Source organism: Eubalaena glacialis, chromosome 1, assembly GCF_028564815.1.
Source record: "Eubalaena glacialis isolate mEubGla1 chromosome 1, mEubGla1.1.hap2.+ XY, whole genome shotgun sequence".
In the NCBI taxonomy this organism is placed as follows: Eukaryota; Metazoa; Chordata; class Mammalia; order Artiodactyla; family Balaenidae; genus Eubalaena; species Eubalaena glacialis.
Genome location: NC_083716.1, coordinates 237,277,601 through 237,298,125, shown reverse-complemented (window position 1 = coordinate 237,298,125; position 20,525 = coordinate 237,277,601). Strand labels below are relative to the sequence as shown.

Here is a 20,525-nt window from a genome sequence, read left to right as displayed (position 1 = left end):
CATGGTCTCTTAGGCTCTGGTTGGGTTCTCAGTATGAGGAGGAGAAAATCAATGAATGTGTAGCCAGACACTTCTCTTGGATCAAGGACCCCAGGCTCCCCCAGGGCTGGGCCCCAAGGGGAAAACTCTTTCTGGAGGGAAACACAAATAGCTGTCATGTCCAAAGACTTGTTCTAGGGAAAAACTCAATGAGATCCAACCATCCTTCTTCGGACTATAGGACATTTTAATTTTGTAGACTTTGAAACCATTGTTTTAGCATATGTAGACATAGCTTGGGTGAGTCCAGCCTACACGGGTCTCAGAAATCAAATGATGGGAGTTTAAAACTTTCTCTTCTTAAGAACATAAAACCTCCCATTTTGATGCTTTAAAAATGGAGAACCCCAGGCTTTTGTCTTTGCATAAAGTTGAGGCCCACATTAACATATTTCTCTTGGTTCTCCAAGAATTTACGTGTCCGGAGTAGTAGCGTCCTTATATTCCATTAGTAAACCTTAAAGGTCTTGGCAGTGACTCCTGCTGGAATAAAGGAGGTAGAATGCAAGAGCCGTAGTTTGGTACTGGAGACTGAAGGTGAAAATCAAAGGAAGTTGGAAAAGCCAGTTGGTCAGGGAGCAGTGTCCTGCTGCTGGGCTGCCTCCAGGCTGGGTGTCCTTGGGTCTGGGGAGACTTCTGTTGCTTCAGAAGAGCACAGGGGAGTAGGACCCAAAGAGCTAAACACAGATGGCCAGGACTGGGTGCACTTGGAACAAAGTGGAACCAACCTGGGCCCCTGGGGGATGCTCTGGGGAAGAAAGGGGAGGGGATGAGGCGACCATTTGGCCAAGTTCCCATGCTAACAGGGGACCCACCGGTAAACAAGGGATGTGTGTTGGTGCTTGAATGATCTTGCCTTGCTCAGTCCCCTCATTCCTTCAAACCAGGCCTTCTCCTCTAGCGTTGGCACATCTGAGAGGAAGAAAGTTGTTTTTGTAAGCTGTCATCATTTTATCCTGGCCTCATTTGGGTCTTCAAAAGCTCTTGGTAGCACTGCTGGCCTTCTGGGCCTCTGAAAGTGTCTGTAACTCGGAGATGCTGTAGGTGTGGGGTCACCTTCCTCCTGGAGGGGGGGGTGACAGCCTCCCCAGAGCCACCAGGTAACGTCTTAGACCAATTCTCAGCCTCAATCCTGTGCCTGGAAGTCTGGTCCATTATGGTTGACCTGAGCTTTGGTTTTCGACCTGAAGACCTAGATTTTCCTTTTATTTCTTGGTACCAACCATCCCTGAAGATGCCTACCACCCCTGCCATCCATGGAGCTGGGGGAAAGGCCCCAGGAAATGTCAGCCCTGTGAGGGGAGGGCCGGTGATTCACGGGTGTTAGTTACGCACGTAGACATGTAACATTGTCCACTCCAGGGGTTTGTTTTACGTTTTTCAAACTTTCAGATAACAGTTGATATTAATGTTTCTCTTTTCCAGCCAGATCTAGAGTTTGCCAGAAAACACTGTAAACAGAAGTTTTACTGTGTGTGAACTGTAAACTTTTCTTTCTTTCCAGGCGTGGTGGAGAACGTAGCTTTTACTCTGCAGCTGGGCTGCATCAGAAGCATGCATTTAAAACATAAACTTCCTTAACTGGAAAAATAATGCTTCTCTGTCTTCAAAATGGCTTTGCTATGTGACATTTTTGCTTCTGTGAATTTTGCATCAGTGTTAGCACTTCTTTTGGCTTGTTAAATTTGACTGGCCACAGAGGTAGTAGCTACACACACACAGACACATGTGTGCATATACACACATTTAAAAATATTTATTTATTTATTTATTTTTGGCTGCATTGGGTCTTCGTTGCTGTGTGCGGGCTTTCTCTAGTTGTGACAAGCGGGGGCTACTCTTCGCTGTGGTGCACGGGCTCTAGGCACTCGGGCTTCAGTAGTTGTGGCACGTGGGCTCAGTAGTTGTGGTGCACGGGCTTAGTTGCTCCGCGGCATGTGGGATCTTCCCAGACCAGGGCTCGAACCCGTGTCCCCTGCATTGGCAGGTGGATTCTTGACCACTGTGCCTCCAAGGAAGTCCCTACACACATATTCATAAAGGATTTTCTTTTTGCACTTTGACTTTTGTTTTTAATCTACCTGGCTTGTAGTGAAATGGAGAGTCTTGTTTTTGAATGACATTCTGACAGAACTTAATTGCTATTTTGCCAAGGAGTAGAAAACTCCAAGGTTTTAAAATTAGGTTTCTTCTCCGGGGGTTGAGCATTGAAAGAACTGGAGACTAAGTGACCCAGTGATTGGAAAGCGGAAAACACAGTTCATTTAATCTGAAATCATCCAATAATAATTGCCAACATTTGGGATTCCAAGTGTAGTTTATGAAGTCCTTTCATCGATAAGATTGTATTTATTGCTCTCAGATCTGTAGGTGATTATTATGTCCATTTGACAGTAAGGAAACTGAAGCTTGGGGAGGTGAAGGAAGTTTTCCTCCTGGAAACTCTTCTGTTTTCTCTCTCTGACAGCACTGTGATGAGACCTTCAGCCCCTCACGCTGGGAGCACAGTAACTTTACATGTTCTCATTAACCCTCTTTCCCCATCTTGTTCTTCAAGATATATGTAAGTTGCCAAAAGAAGAAGGAACTTGCAGGGACTTTATATTAAAATGGTACTATGATTCCGTTACTGAAAGCTGCGCGAGATTCTGGTACGGAGGTTGTGGTGGAAATGAAAACAGATTTGATTCGCAGGATGAATGTGAAAAGGTTTGCCCTCCTGGTAAGTGATTCTTCTTTTGTGTTGGTGGTTTTTGCAGGTAAGGGATCCAGGCCAATAATTCACCTTTTAAAGATATTTGAATGATAATGATGATGATAGATTTGAAAAAGAAGATAAATTGGATTTTCAGATGAGGAAGGTGTACAAATAAAACACGCGGGGTGAATTTTCTGAGTTATTATGGTTTCCTAAAAACATACTTGTATACTTGTATTTTTGCCAATGAGGAAACATATGGTGGACCACTCCTCACCCTTCAGAAATATTACTAAGTTTCTGTTATTCATAAAATATTGTAACAGACATGGTTATTAGGAAAATAATATAATGAACAATTAATAATAACTGCTATATAGTCTATTCATCTTTAAATAATCTTGCTTCCTCTAAATAATAATGTTGACCGCCAGGCCATGTGATATCTCCATTATGCTGGGCAACGTGATTGGTAATAAAATCAGAACAGCTATACAGAGAGTCTGGGGCCAGTGCGGAATGGGAGCCCTGGGTTTGCTTAAAGGCCAGGCAGGTGATGCCAGGAGAGAGAAAGGGCTCAGATGGCACAGAGAGCCCCAAACCCCAGGCCAAGAAGCTCCAGGGGAGCCATTGAAGGAAATGAACTGAAAAGTGAGATTGGTGATGGAAGCCAGAGGCCATGGATATTTTCATGAGAAATACAGTGTCCTTTTGGGTCAGTAATGTGACTTTTCCCTTCCTCTTCCTTTCCACCCTCACCCGCCGCCCAGTGCTTATCAAGCCCGGAGTCATTGCTGCGATTGGGACCTAAGCGTGGCCGACCAGTGACACATACCTCTTGAAGAAGAAGAAGTCAGCCATCGCCAGTCATCTTTGTAGAAGCTCTGGGTATAGATTCCCTTGCACTGTACCATTTCATGCTTTGATTTACACTCGAACTTGGGAGGAAACGTCTGCTGCATGACCTATCAATATGGTGCTAAATGTGTCTGTGGAGTCAACCCTCTTTGTCTCCGGGCAATTACATCGTATACTTTGAACGTTGTGTAATAGTTATCCACTGCTGGTGTTTATGTGAACATTCCTATAAATTCAAATTCCCTCCGGAGTTTCATGTTATGCCTGTTACAGGCAAGTGTAAGATCTAGAAAATAACCCCCAATTTCACAGCTACTCTATATACTTCTGCTTGGTTCATTTTTTTCCCCTCTTAATTAAGCATGACTTTAGATGGAAAGCCTGTGTATGGAGAAAAAACAAGAGTCTAACTTTTCCATTTCCCCCCCAGTTTCCTGGATTAGATTTTGAGCTAATTTCCTTTTTCTAGAGCTTCTAACAAACAATCTAGTTAGAAGGAAGCAAAATCCCCTAATCTTTGTGCACTGGTGTGGGACCAATGCCTTAATTAAAGAATGAAAAGAAAGTCATAATAGAGAAGATTTTTTTGGCATTCCTCTAATGTTGTGTCTGTGTTGTTTATTTTGGGGGGGGGTTAATTTTAATTTTAAAATTTTTAGGAAATTTATACAAAGAAACTTTTTAATAAAGTATATTGAAAGTGTTGTGGGTTTGGTGTTCTTGGCTGTGTCGTTTCCCTAGCACCTGTTGTCAGAATCACCCCAGGAGAGGGGAATTGGAGTCCGTTCAGGCCCACAGTCTTGGGTACCACCCTTTGATTTCCAGTGAAGGGGCAAGGGCGCTCTATCGACAGTGGGAAACCCGGTGGATCCAGCTCTCCATGGCCGGGTGGGTCACGTGCCTTGCTTAGGGCCCCTGGAGTCTTCCTAGTCTTAAGAACCAGGCTGGCTTTCATGCTCTCCTTTAACTTCTAGCTGTGTCCCAGAGATGTGGCCTCCTTCCCTGCCTCTTTAAGATAATTGTTTCCTGGGGGTTCCCTTTGCTCTTGCCTACAGTTGCTGAGAGGCGGGATGTCATTGGCCCAGGACTCCCCAGTCCCCTTTCTGGAGTCTCAAAGATGAAGCATAAAGTTTCTTTTTTCTTTAAAGACCCTTTTGCTCCTGTCTTCAGAAATAACACAAGAAACAAATAAATACATATTTAGGTGGTACCTGAATTCCACTTGGGAAGGAAACTGAATTTGTTGATAAAACACATCTACTCTGACAAGTGCTTCTGGCCAAGCTCTAGGGACCTTGGGCGTGGACAGAACTGTTTTATGTAAGATGGGAAAGGATCTGTCAGTTAATCTATTGATCAGAGGGAGGGAGGAGGAGGGGGAGGGTGTGTAGAGCCATGGAGATGGGTGGGGAGAGGCTGGGTAGTCACAGAGACCACTCCTTGTGATTTCCACCCAGATCTTTGGGTGCAATTTCTAAATTCACAAATGCGCTCAAAGCGAGCACATCTGCACAGCAATTGGAGGAAGAACTGAGCTTTGTCCCTGAGTCGGTGTGTCAGAGAATGTAGCCAAAGGCAGAGATGGAAGGAAGATGCTGTGCGCAGAGGACCCCTCTGCTGGAATCTGCAGGAATCTGGGGGAGGACTCAGCATTTCACAATCCAAGACGTTGGGGATTTGAGTTTACCGGCACCTTGTCGGGATGGAGAGAGCCTGGTTGAATATCAGGGCAGCCCGGGGTAGATTGCATGGCTTTGAGGACTCCTGAGAAGCTCTCACAGTCAGGGGGCTCCTGGACCACGTCTGCCCTCTAGGTCATGCTGACTGCCTCCCCACCTTTGAAAGACCCCCCTTTTAGCATGAGGCCAAGCCAATGGAACTACCAAGAGCCCCGTGATGGCCATGAATTCCTTTCAAACAGGTACTCAGCCTGGGTGGGAAATGTGCCTTCTGTGACTTTCTTAGAGATTTTTCTCTCCAGCCCCACAGGAGCAGCCCCCTTCCACAGAAACAGGCCTGCGTGCCTCCCCTCAGGCTGTGGGTAGTCAAGCCAAGCGCATCCCATCCCACTGGAGCAGAGAAACATTTGCAGGGGGATTGGGAAAGGCGGCTTCACTGGTGTAGTGGATGGGACAGTCCGTGTGCATTTGTCCTGGGGCTGCCGTAACCAAGTGCCACAAACCAGGTGGCTTAAAAGAATAGAAATTTATTCTCTCACAGCTCAGGAGGCTGGAAGTCCAAAATCAAGGTGTTGGCAGTGCCATGCTGCCTCGGAAACCCGTAGGGCAATCCTTCCTTGCTTCTTCCTACTTTCTCATGATTCCTTGACTTGTAGGCATGTGAGTCCAATCTCTGCCTCTGTCTTCACATGGTCATCTTCTTATAAGGACACCAGTCAAACTGGATTAGGGACCCACCCTGCTCTGGTATAACCTTATCTTATGTAACTATATCTGCAATGACCCTATTTCCAAATAAGGTCACATCCTGAGGTCCTGGAGGTTAAGACTTCAGCATATCTTTTTGGGGGGGTACACAATTCAACCCATAACACAGTTTTAGGGTTTCCAATACCAGTTCCCAACTCTGATCTGTTGATCCACTGTTAACAGCAAGGTAGCAGCTGTAGTTAAGAGATTTCAACTGAATGCTGTCACTTCCTCGTCGGCATTGGTTATTAAAACCATCACTACTGGATCTTCAGGCTGGGTCCTATTCATTTCAAAGCTTAAATCCCAGATGCTGTGCAGAGCCTTTTCCCTGTAGACCAGCGCAGGTACTGGATGATTAGAGTGAAGAAGCCCACGGCTTGTTCCCTCCCACCTTCCTTTTTATTCCCCAAGTCTGTGGGGATCTGGGCTGGAGCTCCTTCCCAGGCTCCAGAGGTGAACTTGGAGCTGACTTTCTGTTGGCTTCTGTTCTCCCCTTGACTCCTTTCCGTGGCAGGGTCCCATGCTGACTCTCTCGGGGTGTATGTCAGTTCTCTGGCGGAACCTGAGGGGCCCTAGCCTCGCAGTTCTGTGAACCTCTTCCTCCCCTCACAGAACCCTACTGGGGGTTGTCCTCCTCACAGACCCTCGGTGCTGGTGTCTTTGTGCAGGAGAGCATCCTCTTGGAGAGCAGTGTAAGCCAGTTGTCTCAAGTCCAGCCACCTTCTCGGGTCACTTAATCCACAGGAAACGCTCATGACCTTGCCACATCAACTGTCACATCCCTCTTTCCACTCAACCAGGGGTCAAGGGTCCTGCGGGTTCAGGGGTCAGGAACATGGTCAGTTGAGAGCTGGTTTCCAGCCCCTGACTTGGTGGTGGTGGGAAGGAATGATTCAGACCATCATCTCCAACTCTTGAGTGTTTCTTTGTCTTCAGGGACAGGGTCCAGTGGACGCCCCTTCCTGACGCCGCACGGAGTGAGTCCCTTCCTCCCCACCCCCGCCAGGAGGTGAGAGAAGAGCGTGGTCTCTTCATAAGCACTTCGTTGCTCTCGAAAGGTCCCTGCAACCTCTCCCTTGGCCCTGTTCTACCTCATTAGTGGTTACTGTGCTCTAAGCTGGGGCCCTTAGCTGTCAACCCTGGGAAAACAGGACCCACCAGGCACCCACCACCAGCCTCGTGTAGGAACTTGATGAGTGACAGCTCTGAGCCCCAGATCTCTAGTGCAGGCTGAACACTGCTTTTCCTCCTGCCCCTCGATTTCCTAGAAGTGAACCTCAGCACCCCAGGGCACCCCACTAGTGTGTGTGAGTCTGCCTCACCACACGTTAGTGACTGAAGGCTCCTCGAGGGAATGGGGGAGAAGGCTCATCACATGTCCATGGTTTGACTTCATACACACACCCTTTAACAAGCTGTCTCAGCCCCAAAGTTCCTCTCCCCCGACTGCGACCTCAAGTCTCCCCTCCTCTTCCTTCCCCCTGCTGCTTAAGATTCCCTCCATCCTTGTAGCAGTTTTCAGGTCTTCCCCTCGGTGGGGGCACTTCGACTGGGAAAACCAAAGCCTGAGAGAGGGCGGAATGGTGGGCATCTTGCTTCCTGCACTGTTCACGTGGGGTTGGTTCACCCCATCACATTTAAACTTTACGTACAATAAAATGCATCCACTTCTGTGTGCTGCTTGATGAGTTTTGACAAATGAGTACATGCACAGAACCCTCACCACACTCATGATGGTCATCATTCCCATACCCCATCCAGCAGTGTGTGCAAATGAACAGCATTTAAAGTTATCATGACTTTTCTCCCAGTAAATCTATCCTAAGGAAACAATCGGAGATGCACAAAAATTTATGTTTAAGGATATGGCTTTATTTGCAATGACAAAAATGAATTCGAGATCATCAGAATGGCCAACAAGAAAAGGATGCTTACATACATCCTGCTTCACCAACAAAAGAAAAACATAGCCGTTAATGTGATTGATATATATACACTACTATGTATAAAATAGATAACTAATGAGAGCCTACTGTGTAGCACAGGGAACTCTGCTCAGTGCTCTGTGGTGACCTAAATGGGAAGGAAAACTAAAAAAGAGGGGATATATGTATACAGATAGCTGATTCACTTTGTTGTACAGCAGAAACTAACACAACATTGTAAAGCAATTATACTCTAATAAATTTAATTAAAAAATACATCATAATGCTGGTAAATGGTCGATGCCATTAATCAGTTGATATATATGATATGATGTTAAAAAAAATCTGTATATTTAACATGATAGTTTCATATATAGGTGCACATACACACACATATATTTCCCTTTTGTGAAGGAAAATAACAAAAGCAAATACAACAAAATTTAAGCAGTGGTTGTTTCTGGTGTGGTGATTTAAATGTTCTTTAAATGTTCCTACACTTAAATTTGTTTTCTAAAATAAACCCATGTATTACCCTTATCAAACAGTTATTTTCAACTTGAAGATATTTTTATATACGAATTGCACTATTCATAAATTTTATTTGTTTTATAATCTGTGTTGTGTGGATGTACTTAACCACTCACCTTCCTTCCTTCCTTCATTCCTTTGTTCCACAAGTGTTTACTGAACATGTGTCGTGTGCTAGATCCAGGTCTAGGCTCTGGAAATGCAGTTCTGCTGGAACTGACCTACTGGGGGAACCAGACAACACACATGCATCTATAAAGCATGAAGACGTGGGGAGAGCTGAGGAGAAAAATAACCGCAGCCGCCTTTCCAATTCCCTTGGTTTCTTACCCTACCCTTGTGCAATTAGCATGTGCTGGTCCCCAGGAAGAGAAAATGTGGACTTTAGGAGAGCTTGAGGGCACACACATCACCTGTGGCCACAGCTTACATCCACACCCAGGGATGCTCAGATGTGCAGAATCAAACACCACTGGAGGGAGGGCTGTGGTCCTAGAAACCCCATTTGGCCACCAGACATGTCCCCTACCCAGCTACAGCACTTTCCCTTCCCAGTGTCTAGACCCTAATCTTGAAGTTGCATTTTACCCCAATGTTAGTTATAAAATAGAGTGGAAGAATCATTAATGGGTTCATTCCACCCCTGGAAAATCAGGCTGATTTTGCATCTCACACTAAGATCCCATTTCCACATAATTCTGCCTTGTTCAATGGACACAATTGGTTACACTAATTCATTTGACACCTGAACACATTGTATGTGTTCCTCTAGGCCTTTAGGATAAAGTGTTGAACAAACCAGACAGGATCCCTGCCCCCGAGGGGCTTACATTCTGCTGGTGGGAGACAGAGAGAATGCAAGGACCATGAAGAAGCAGCAAATGGTAGACGTGCTTTTGCAGGAGGTGACGAGGCTCTGGGGCAGGGAAAGTGGGGTAGGGGGCAGGCAGTGCTGTGCTGGGGCAGCCACCATGTTTCAGCATCGCGATCACTGTGGGCCTCGCTGAGAAGGAGTCTTTGAAAAACACCTGAAGATGGTGAGGGAGGAGCCAAGGGGGTAACTGAGGAGAGAGCTCAGGGCAGATGGGACCCCTACAGCAAAGAGTGTTCATCAGCTGGAGGAGAAGGCCATGGGCTGGGTTCTGTCAAGTGAGGGCGGGGACCCAGGGGCCATTGGTGGCCCGGGTCGATCTACCGGCTTTTACTCAGTGACATGGAGCCATCGTTCAGCAGCTCCATCAAGGGACTGACAGGAATGTCCTTGAACTCTACAGGATCCACTAGCTGCTCTGTGTGGACAAGACCTCAGAGCAATGAGCCGGTGACACCAGTGATGGGGTGGTGACATCGGTGGTGAGGCCATGGAAGAAATTCAGGCGATGGTGACCAAGACCAGAGCAACAGCAGAGGAAATGAAGTGTGGATTCTGGGTACATTTTGGTCTAAAATGTGCAAGAATTGATGTAATGTCTGTGTACAGTTTTTTACACATTATTTCCACAAAGGAACTAGAACCAAACAGATGTTAGGTCATCTGTCCTGACTTTGTGTTCAGCAAAGCGTGGTCTGAGCTGCACTCCTGACCTGAGACAGCTGTGGACCTCTTTCTGAGACCTGTTCTTTGTCAGACGGTGCCACTGTCTCCACATCCTTGCCTGCGCTGTGGCATGCCCCTGACCCGAGGGTCCACCCAGTGCTTTATGGGGCAACGTCGGACAGCTTCCAGCCTGGCTGTGTGCATGGAGGTGGCTTGCCAGAAAAGAACACCTGTTTTGAATTTTGTGAGCAAGAACTAAACTTCCACTGGGGTAATGCACTGAGGTTTTGGGCTGTTCTAGAAGATGGTGTAATCTCAACACAATTTACCTCTACCCAGTAGCAGTTGTGTGTCAGGCACTGTACTAGCTGCTTCACCCACATTATCTCAGGCAGTGCTGTCTGGTAGCGGTCACTATACTAGTTCTTTAGATGATGAAACAGAGGGTCAGAGTGGTCCAGTTCACCCATTTATGACCTAATGGATGCTGTATCTGAGGAAGTCACCATGACCCAGAAGCTCTCCCTGAGCTCCCAAATGTGTACTGGTTCCTGTGGGACCCTCACTGTCATTCCCCAGGGGCTGTTTCCCTGGAAGTTGGATCTAATCTCAAGCTCCATATCTTCTTGCAGCACAAAGCATGCCCTACCCAGTCCCTTTCTAAGACCTTCTGAAACTCTCAGCGGGCAGAAAGTCCCTCTCTCCTTTCCTTTTCCTTTAACGACAGTTTTCCCATCTCTTTTTCATTATCTGGAGCTGCTCAGGGGAGGACTTAGAAAAGCTAGCCATTCTGGGCTTGTGCCTGGTTCTCCGAGGCCAGGTCATTGAGACATCTGTTTGGACTGTACTATTAGCACATTTCGATCCTTTCATCAGCTTTGCTGGATTTGTGAATATAAGTGCCTTCTACTCCTCCCCCCCGCCCCCACCCCCTTTACAACTTTCTACATAATTAAAAAAAAATCACAAGGAGTGTGAATGGGCACCAGTCTTTCTGGAGGAAGCCCATATCCTGAACCCTCAAGATCAGTTTGATATTTCTCCCCCACGGTGATTCATTTTTAGGGAATGGTTCAGATTTCGCTGCCAAATTTCCCTCGCTCTCAGATTTCCAGCTGGACCTGGCTGTTGGTCAGGTTCTCGGAGTCCAGCCTTCTGGGTGTGGCTTTTGGAGAAATTGGGGTCTGCTGATGGTGCTGAGCTGCTAGGCCCCGGTCCAGGGGCTGCCCAGGGGGCATCCTTCTCCGATTTTAGTTCAGGGTTCTGACCTTTGATGCTGCGTGTGCCTCCTGGCTCTCCCTGGAGATGAAGTGCTATTCTTAGTGTCATCGGATTCCCAGGGGGTCTTCCTGTTTGTTTGGAGTCAGGACTTCAGAGCTGGACAGTCCTTCAGAGGTCCTGAGGCCCAGCATGAACCAGTTCAGAGATCCCTTTTCATACTATTCCTGATTCTGCGACTCACGTGGCGGGCATAAAATTGCCCAAGAGTGAAACACTGAAGAAGGAGTGTTTAAAAATCCAGTTGTTCCAGCCCAAAGACACCTGGTAGAGGGTAATGGGAAACAAAGAGGAAAGGGTCTCTGTGCATAAGGGTGACACTTTCCAAGTAAGACCCAACCTGGAAAGTACATAGGATTTTCCTGCCTTAAATCAGAGGTGTCTATGAAAACCTTCAAGCTACTGGTACGAAAAGTCATCTAGTGGAAGGGATTCGGGGAGCTGCAGAGAGAACCAGCCAAGCATGTTTGAATTCAAGAGGAATGCTGAAGTTCCAGTATCCACACAAATTTTCCAGGAGAGGTTAGACAAAGAAATAGTGAGACAATACGAAAAAACGGGTGGAGCCTCTATATATTCGAGGGGGGAAAAAAGTCTATTTATTTATTTACTTATTAGTTCAGACAAGTTTTTTTTTAACATCTTTATTGGAGTATAATTGCTTTACAATGGTGTGTTAGTTTCTGCTTTTTAACAAAGTGAATCAGCTATACATATACATATATCCCCATATCTCCTCCTTCTTGCGTCTCCCTCCCACCCTCCCTATCCCACACCTCTAGGTGGTCACAAAGCACCCAGCTGATCTCCCTGTGCTATGCAGCTGCTTCCCACTAGCTATCTATGTTACTTTTGGTAGTGTATATAAGTCCATGCCACTCTCTCACTTCGTCCCAGCTTACCCTTCCCCCTCCCCGTGTCCTCAAGTCCATTCTCTACGTGTGTGTCTTTATTCCTGTCCTGCCCCTAGGTTCTTCAGAACCATTTTTTTGTTGTTGTTTTTAGATTCCATATATATGTGTTAGCATACGGTATTTATTTTTCTCTTTCTGACTTACTTCACTCTGTATGACAGTCTCTAGTTCCATCCACCTCACTACAAATAACTCAGTTTCACTTCTTTTTATGGCTGAGTAATATTCCATTGTATATATGTGCCACATCTTCTTTATCCATTCATCTGTTGATGGACACTCAGGTTGCTTCCATGTCCTGGCTATTGTAAATAGAGCTGCAATGAACACTGTGGTACATGACTCTTTTTGAATTATGGTTTTCTCAGGGTATATGCCCAGTAGTGGGATTGCTGGGTCATATGGTAGTTCTATTTTTAGTTTTTTAAGGAACCTCCATACTGTTCTCCATAGTGGCTGTATCAATTTACATTCCCACCAAGAGTGCAAGAGGGTTCCGTTTTCTCCACACCCTCTCCAGCATTTATTGCCTGTAGATTTTCTGATGATGGCCATTCTGACCGGTGTGAGGTGTTACCTCATTGTAGTTTTGATTTGCATTTCTCTAATGATTAGTGATGCTGAGCATCCTTTCATGTGTTTGTTGGCAATCTGTATATCTTCTTTGGAGAAATGTCTATTTAGGTCTTCTGCCCATTTTTGGATTCGATTGTTTGTTCTTTTGATATTGAGCTGCATGAGGTGCTTGTAAATTTTGGAGATTAACCCTTTGTCAGTTACTTCATTTACAAATATTTTCTCCCATTCTGAGGGTTGTCTTTTCGTCTTGTTTATGGTTTCCTTTGCTGTGCAAAAGCTTTTAAGTTTCATTAGGTCCCATTTGTTTATTTTTGTTTTTATTTCCATTTCTCTAGGAGGTGGGTCAAAAAGGATCTTGCTGTGATTTATGTCAAAGGGTGTTCTGCCTATGTTTTCCTCTAAGAGTTTGATAGTGTCTAGCCTTACATTTAGGTCTTTAATCCATTTTGAGTTTATGTTTGGGTATGGTGTTAGGAGTGTTCTAATTTCATTCTTTTACATGTAGCTGTCCAGTTTTCCCAGCACCAATTACTGAAGAGGCTGTCTTTTATCCATTGTATATTCTTGCCTCCTTTATCAAAGATAAGGTGACCATATGTGTGTGGGTTTATCTCTGGGCTTTCTATCCTGTTCCATTGATCTATATTTCTGTTTTTGTTCCAGTACCATACCATACCATACTCTCTTGATTACTGTAGCTTTGTAGTATAGTCTGAAGTCAGGGAGCCTGATTCCTCCACCTCCATTTTTCTTTCTCAAGATTGCTTTGGCTATTCAGGGTCTTTTGTGTTTCCATACAAATTGTGAAATTTTTTGTTCTAATTCTGTGAAAAATGCCATTGGTAGTTTGATAGGCATTGAACTGAATCTGTAGATTGCTTTGAGTAGTATAGTCATTTTCACAATGCTGATTCTTCCAATCCAAGAACATGGTATATCTCTCCATCTGTTTGTATCATCTTTAATTACTTTCATTAGTGTCTTATAGTTTTCTGCATACAGGTCTTTTTTCTCCTTAGGTAGGTTTATTCCTAGATATTTTATTCTTTTTGTTGCAGTGGTAAATGCGAGTGTTTCCTTAATTTCTCTTTCAGATTTTTCATCATTAGTGTATAGGAATGCAAGTGATTTTGGTGCATTAATTTTGTATCCTGCTACTTTACCAAATTCATTGATTAGTTCTAGTAGTTTTCTGGTTGCATCTTTAGGATTCTCTATGTATAGTATCATATCATCTGCAAACAGTGACAGCTTTATTTCTTCTTTTCCAATTTGGATTCCTTTTATTTCTTTTTCTTCTCTGATTGCTGTGGCTAAAACTTCCAAAACTATGTTGAATAATAGTGGTGAGAGTGGACAACCTTGTCATGTTCCTGATTGTAGAGGAAAGGGTTTCAGTTTTTCACCACTGAGAACAATGTTGGCTGTGGGTTTGTCATATATGGCCTTTATTATGCTGAGGTAAGTTCCCTCTATGCCTACTTTCTGGAGGGTTTTTGTCATAAATGGGTGTTGAATTTTGTTGAAAGCTTTTTCTGCATCCATTGAGATTATCATATGGTTTTTCTCCTTCAGTTTGTTAATATGGTTTATCACATTGATTGATTTGCAAATATTGAAGAATTCTTGCATTCCTGGGATCAACCCCACTTGATCATGGTGTATGATCCTTTTAATGTGCTGTTGGATTCTGTTTGTTAGTATTTTGTTGAGGATTTTTCATCTATGTTCATCAGTGATATTGGCCAGTAGTTTACTTTTTTTGAGACATCTGTCTGGTATCAGGGTGATGGTGGCCTCGTAGAATGAGTTTGGGCGTGTTCCTCCCTCTGCTATATTTTGGAAGAGTTTGAGAAGGATAGGTGTTAGCTCTTCTCTAAATGTTTGATAGAATTTGCCTGTGAAGCCATCTGGTCCTGGGTTTTTGTTTGCTGGAGGATTTTAAATCACAGTTTCAATTTCAGTGCTTGTGATTGGTCTGTTTATATTTTCTATTTCTTCCTGGTTCAGTCTCAGAACGTTGTGCTTTTCTAAGAATTTGTCCATTTCTTCCAGGTTGTCTGTCTTATTGGCATATAGTTGCTTGTTGTAATCTCTCATGATCCTTTGTATTTCTGCTGTGTCAGTTGTTACTTCTCCTTTTTCATTTCTATTAGAAATGAATTTCAATTCTATTGATTTGAGTCTTCTCCCTTTTTTTCTTGATGAGTCTGGCTAATGGTTTATCAATTTTGTTTATCTTCTCAAAGAACCAGCTTTTAGTTTGATTGCTGTTTGCTATTGCTTCCTTCATTTCTTTTTCATTTATTTCTGCTCTGATGTTTATAATTTCTTTCCTTCTGCTGACTTTCGGGTTCTTTTGTTCTTCTTTCTCTAATTGCTTTAGGTGTAAGGTTAGGTTGTTTATTTGAGATTTTTCTTGTTTCTTGAGGTAGGATTGTATTGCTATAATCTTCCTTCTTAGAACTGCTTTTGCTGCATCCCATAGGTTTTGGGTCATCGTGATTTCATTGTCATTTGTTCCTAGGTATTTTTTGATTTCCTCTTTGATTTCTTCAGTGATCTCTTGGTTATTTAGTAGCGTATTGTGCAGCCACCATGTGTTTGTATTTTTTACAGTTTTTTTCCTGTAATTGATATCTAGTCTCATAGCATTGTGGTTGGAAAAGATACTTGATATGATTTCAATTGTCTTAAATTTACCAAGGTTTGATTTGTGACCCAAGATATGGTCTATCCTGGAGAATGTTCCATGAGCACTTGAGAAGAAAATGTATTCTGTTGTTTTTGGATGGAATGTTCTCTAAATATCATAAGTCCATCTTGTTTAATGTGTCATTTAAGGCTTGTGTTTCCATATTTATTTTCATTTTGGATGATCTGTCCATTGGTGAAAGTGGGGTGTTAAAGTCCCTTACTATTATTGTGTTACTGTTTATTTCCCATTTTATGGCTGTTAGCATTTGCCTTATGTATGGAGGTGCTCCTATGTTGGGTGCATAAATATTTACAATTGTTATATCTTCTTCTTGGATTGATCCCTTGATCATTATGTAGTGCCCTTCTTTGTCTTTTGTAATAGTCTTTATTTTAAAGTCTATTTTGTCTGATATGAGAATTGCTACTCCAGCTTTCTTTTGATTTCCATTTGCATGGCATACCTTTTTCCATCCCCTCACTTTCAGTCTGTATGTGTCCCTAGGTCTGAAGTGGGTCTCTTGTAGACAGCATATGTACGGGTCTTGTTTTTGTGTCCATTCAGCCAGTCTATGTCTTTTGGTTGGAGCATTGAATCCATTTACATTTAAGGTAATTATCAATATGTATGTTCCTATTACCATTTTCTTAATTGTTTTGTGTTTGTTATTGTAGGTCTTTTCCTTCTCTTGTGTTTCCTGCCAGAGAAGTTCCTTCAGCATTTGTTGTAAAGCTGGTTTGGTGGTGCTGAATTCTCTTAAATTTTGCTTATCTGTAAAGGTTGTAATCTCCACCAAATCTGAATGAGATCCTTACTGGGTGGAGTAATCTTGGTTGTAGGTTCTTCCCTTGCATCACTTTAAATATGTCCTGCCACTCCCTTCTAGCTTGCAGAGTTTCTGCTGAAAAATCAGCTGTTAACCTTATGGGGATTCCCTTGTATGTTATTTGTTGCTTTTCCCTTGCTGCTTTTAATATTTTTTCTTTGTGTTTAATTTTTGATAGTTTGATTAATATGTGTCTCGGCATGTTTCTCTTTGGATTTATCCTGTATGGTACTCTCTGTGCTTCCTGGACTTGACTATTTCCTTTCCCATGTTAGGGAGGTTTTCGACTATAATCTCTTCAAATATTTTCTCAGACCCTTTCTTTTTCTCTTCTTCTTCTGAGACCCCTATAATTCGAATGTTGGTGCATTTAATGTTGTCCCAGAGGTCTCTGAGACTGTCCTCAATTCTTTTCATTCTTTTTTCTTTATTCTGCTCCTTGGCAGTTATTCCACCATTTTATCTTCCAGCTCTCTTATCCATTCTTCTGCCTCAGTTATTCTGTTATTGATTCCTTCTAGAGTATTTTTAATTTCAGTAATTGTGTTGCTCATCACTGTTTGTTTGCTCTTTAGTTCTTCTAGATCCTTGTTAAATGTTTCTTGTATTTTCTCCATTCTGTTTCTGAGATTTTGGATCATCTTTACTATCATTACTCTGAATTCTTTTTCAGGCAGGTTGCCTATTTCATCTTCATCTATTTGGTCTTGTAGGTTTTTACCTTGCTCCTTCGTCTGTAATATATTTTTTTGTTGTTTCATTTTTTTTTTTTTTTTGACGGGTGGTGCTATATTCCTGTGTTACTGGTTGTTTGGCCTGAGACGTCCATCACTGGAGTTTGCAGGCAGTTGGATAGAGCTGGGTCTTGGTGCTGAGATGAGGACCTCCGGGATGCCTCATTCCGCTTGATATTCTCTGGGGTCTGAGGTTCTCTGTTAGTCCAGCGGTTTAGACTTGGAGCTCCCACCACAGGAGCTTGGGCCCGACCTCCAGCCTGGGAACCAAGATACCGTAAGCTGGTCGCTGGGGGTTCTTTCCGTCCCCTTAGGTGTCCATGGTCCCCCACTGGTGCCTGGTAGGTGCCTTAGTTGCGAGGAGACGTGAATTCCACATCCTCCTAGTACGCCCTCTTGACTCCGCCCCCTGAAGAGTTGATTTATAAGTTAAAACCCCAAAGGCAAGAGGGAGCCAGGCACAGGGAGACCTGAGGGAGGAGGATTCTGGGTTGGGAGTAGAGCTGGGTCTTCTGAGTCTGACACGTTGAGTCTGGCATGTTGGAGAACGAGCAAGATGGCTAGTGGGGCTGGAGCACACCGGGGAGGGGTGGTTCGGAATTGCAGCCCTGGTTGGAGAAGACAGAGGACATGGAGAAGAGAGGGTGGGTTTGGACTTATTTTGGGAGCAGAGTCAATAAGACTTACTTACGAATTAGACACACGGGGAAGGAAAGGGAGTTAAATGGTTGATGAGATGCCTTTTACTGTGGTGAGGGCAAATGAGGGAGAAATGGTGTTTTTGGTGTGCCATTTGCTTCTTTTTAGAAACGGGTGGTAAAAATCAAGAATTCCCTTACGTGCATCGTAATTTGGGATGCCAGTTGAACTTTTGAGTCAAAATGTCAGGATGGCAGTTGAAGTTCAGGGCAGTGACTGGGACTAAGGGTATAGAGCTGGCACTTTGGGAGAGCATATGATATTCTAAGCCATGGGTCCAAAGGAGATAACCCAGTTTGCGAGCGTAGGTAGAGAAGGGAAAGGAGGTTAGAATAGACCTCTCAGCACACTGACAGCTAGACGGTGAGCAGAGGAGATGGGCCCAGGCAGAGTCTGAGAAGGAACATCTGGAGCAAATAGAAGAGAACCAGGAGAGAATGGTATCTTGGAAAGTATGAAAAGAAACTATTTCAAGAAAATAAGCATGTTCAGCTGTGTTGAGTGCTGCTGAAATGAGGGCAGGGGAAATCTCGAGAAGATTCGTGCAGATGTTGACACGTGTATTAGGTGGCCTCAGCAGCCAAGAACAGAATCCCCATATCATATTAGCTTTGCCTATAAAGATATTTTTTATCCCCACCTCACAGGAAATCCAGAGCATGGGCTGTACGGTCGGTCAATTAGATGGTTGAATGATGTCATCAAAGACCAGGTTCTCTTCATCTCTCTGTGCTATTTTCAGTGTGGGCTCCACCCTCAGGTTGGTAATGAGATGGTCCTCCCTTGGATGCGGCAATATTTAATGGAAAAGGAAGACCATCTCTTTCTGTGGCTCTCTCGGGAGTGACAGCGTGTCTCCCAGCAGCTCCCCAGTAGACGCCCCCGCCCCCCCCGAATTCCAATGTTTAGAATTGGCTGAGGTGGCCTTCCTTGAGCCAATCATTTGCAAGATGACTGACATTACTCCCAGGCAAACAAGCCCACCTCCCTTAGGCCCAGGACGTGAAGGTCAGTGGGGCTCTGGTCAGGGGGAAGGGGGCTGACTGTATTCATTGCTGTGCGTGATAGGTTTGTGTGTGTGCGTCCACGACATAGTGATGTGCCATTTAACAAACCGTGTGTACTTCACCCAGTGCTGTAAGCTTTATTCTTCTAAATTAACTCTTGATATTTTCCAAAGCAAAATAGAACAGCAGAAACAAAGCTATATAGTTTTCGTTAAAGAAAGCACTTGAACTAATGGCGCTTACTGACATTTCCTGTCTATTGCGGTTCCCTCACTGTGGTCCAGGAAAAGTCATGACTGTCAACTTAACTGTATCAGCAAGGCAGCTCCTTCGCTGCATCTCTCAACGTGGATGTCAGTGGTCCGTGCCCGACACTCCAGCCCACGCCTAATTTCCCACCTTCTGAAATTTTCTGGTGGCCTTAACTCATCCCTGTGCCAGACCTAATGCTTGTGACCCATGGCAATGCTTGGAAAACAGTAGGTGAAAAAAGACTTCAAACATTTCTCCATCTTTGTTTTTCTCTACTCTAGTGGGGCAAGAGAGGGATTTGGTGTTAGAGTGTTTGGCCCTTATTTATATACAATAAATAGTTTGTTAGATTTCCCACCTCATCAAGGGAATTTATGCTACTCATGATAAGACACAACTTCAGGATAATAAAAATAAGTATTAATCATTTCCAGAAACAAAAACTTATGCACGCTTTATACTATTCAGAATAAATGTCCTAAATTAGAATATATTCTAGTTCTGTTCTATTATCTTCTACTTTACTCTATTCATTTTATTCTATAATAGAATATATTCAGAAAACTGTTTCCTTCTGTGGGATTGCCCTGGGAAAGGCTTGAGCTGAGACTGGGTCTGTTTAGCATCCAACTCTAACCAAATGGCCAAACAGCTTTGATTTGTAAAGTAAATGTCTGAAGGGAATTTATATGAGCGGCTCTCAAGTTCCTGCCACAAATGAATCACACAGGGATAGTCTTTCCTTAGACGACCAGAACGCAACATATATCCGCTCAAATCCTCATCCTTATTTCAGTTTCAAAATGAAAACCCGTCTTCACTGAAAGGATGCTCACACGCAGGCTCTTGTTAGTTTGCTGGTCCCCAAAGAGCTCTCTAGGATGGAAATTCACCGTCCGCTTGGAGTCCACGCTCCTGTTCCTGTAGCCATCGGATTTGACATTCTCATGCCTTTTAAGGGAACACTCGGCCGCTGGAAGTGGTCCAGTCTGCACACATGGATCCCATTCCCTGCCATGTGGCAGCACGGCCTCGCCAGCGTGGCAGAGAGAAGGCTAAAAATAGCAGGCGGGGTGAAGCCGGCTTCGCTGCGACAGCCATTCTCAGCTGCTGTGAAAATATAGGAACAGCTGCTGGGTCTCGCTGGGGCTCTGTGATTCCCTTGTTTGGCAGAAGTTGCTACTCCAACCCCACCCCAAATTAATTTTTGCTTTTCAGAGAAGAGCTTCACCAGCATGGGGCTCTCAGGCCACGCCCTCTTGTAATCGCCGTGACAGTGAGGCTCACGCCTTCCTAGGCTTCTGGGTCCTGGGGTCCCCACCCTTCAAAGTGGACAGAATGGGACAGTGCGGAGGAAAGGTGTCCTTTCAAAGCAGCCAAAGCAGCCACCGTGATGCATCAGAGACCTACCCTGAGTTCCAGCCCCCATATCTGTTTGGAACTCCTTCAGTATGTGGGGTGGGTGGCCTCATGGACACACATATCTTCAAGGCCTGGCAGGTTTCATAGGTGAGCAAG

General features: G+C 44.2%; 1 protein-coding gene across 2 annotated transcripts in view; it reads left to right on the top strand.

Moving 5' to 3' along the window:
• The window catches only part of COL6A3 (collagen type VI alpha 3 chain), a 69,190-nt gene extending 64,891 nt beyond the window's left edge, over positions 1-4,299 (top strand). For both annotated transcript variants that reach the window (XM_061188847.1, XM_061188840.1), the window contains 2 exons: positions 2,597-2,761; positions 3,508-4,299. In XM_061188847.1, coding sequence (XP_061044830.1) covers positions 2,597-2,761; positions 3,508-3,548 — 206 coding nt within the window. In that variant the 3' untranslated portion in view covers positions 3,549-4,299. The remainder of the gene's footprint in view (positions 1-2,596; positions 2,762-3,507) is intronic.
• Positions 4,300-20,525: the final 16,226 nt, after the last annotated feature.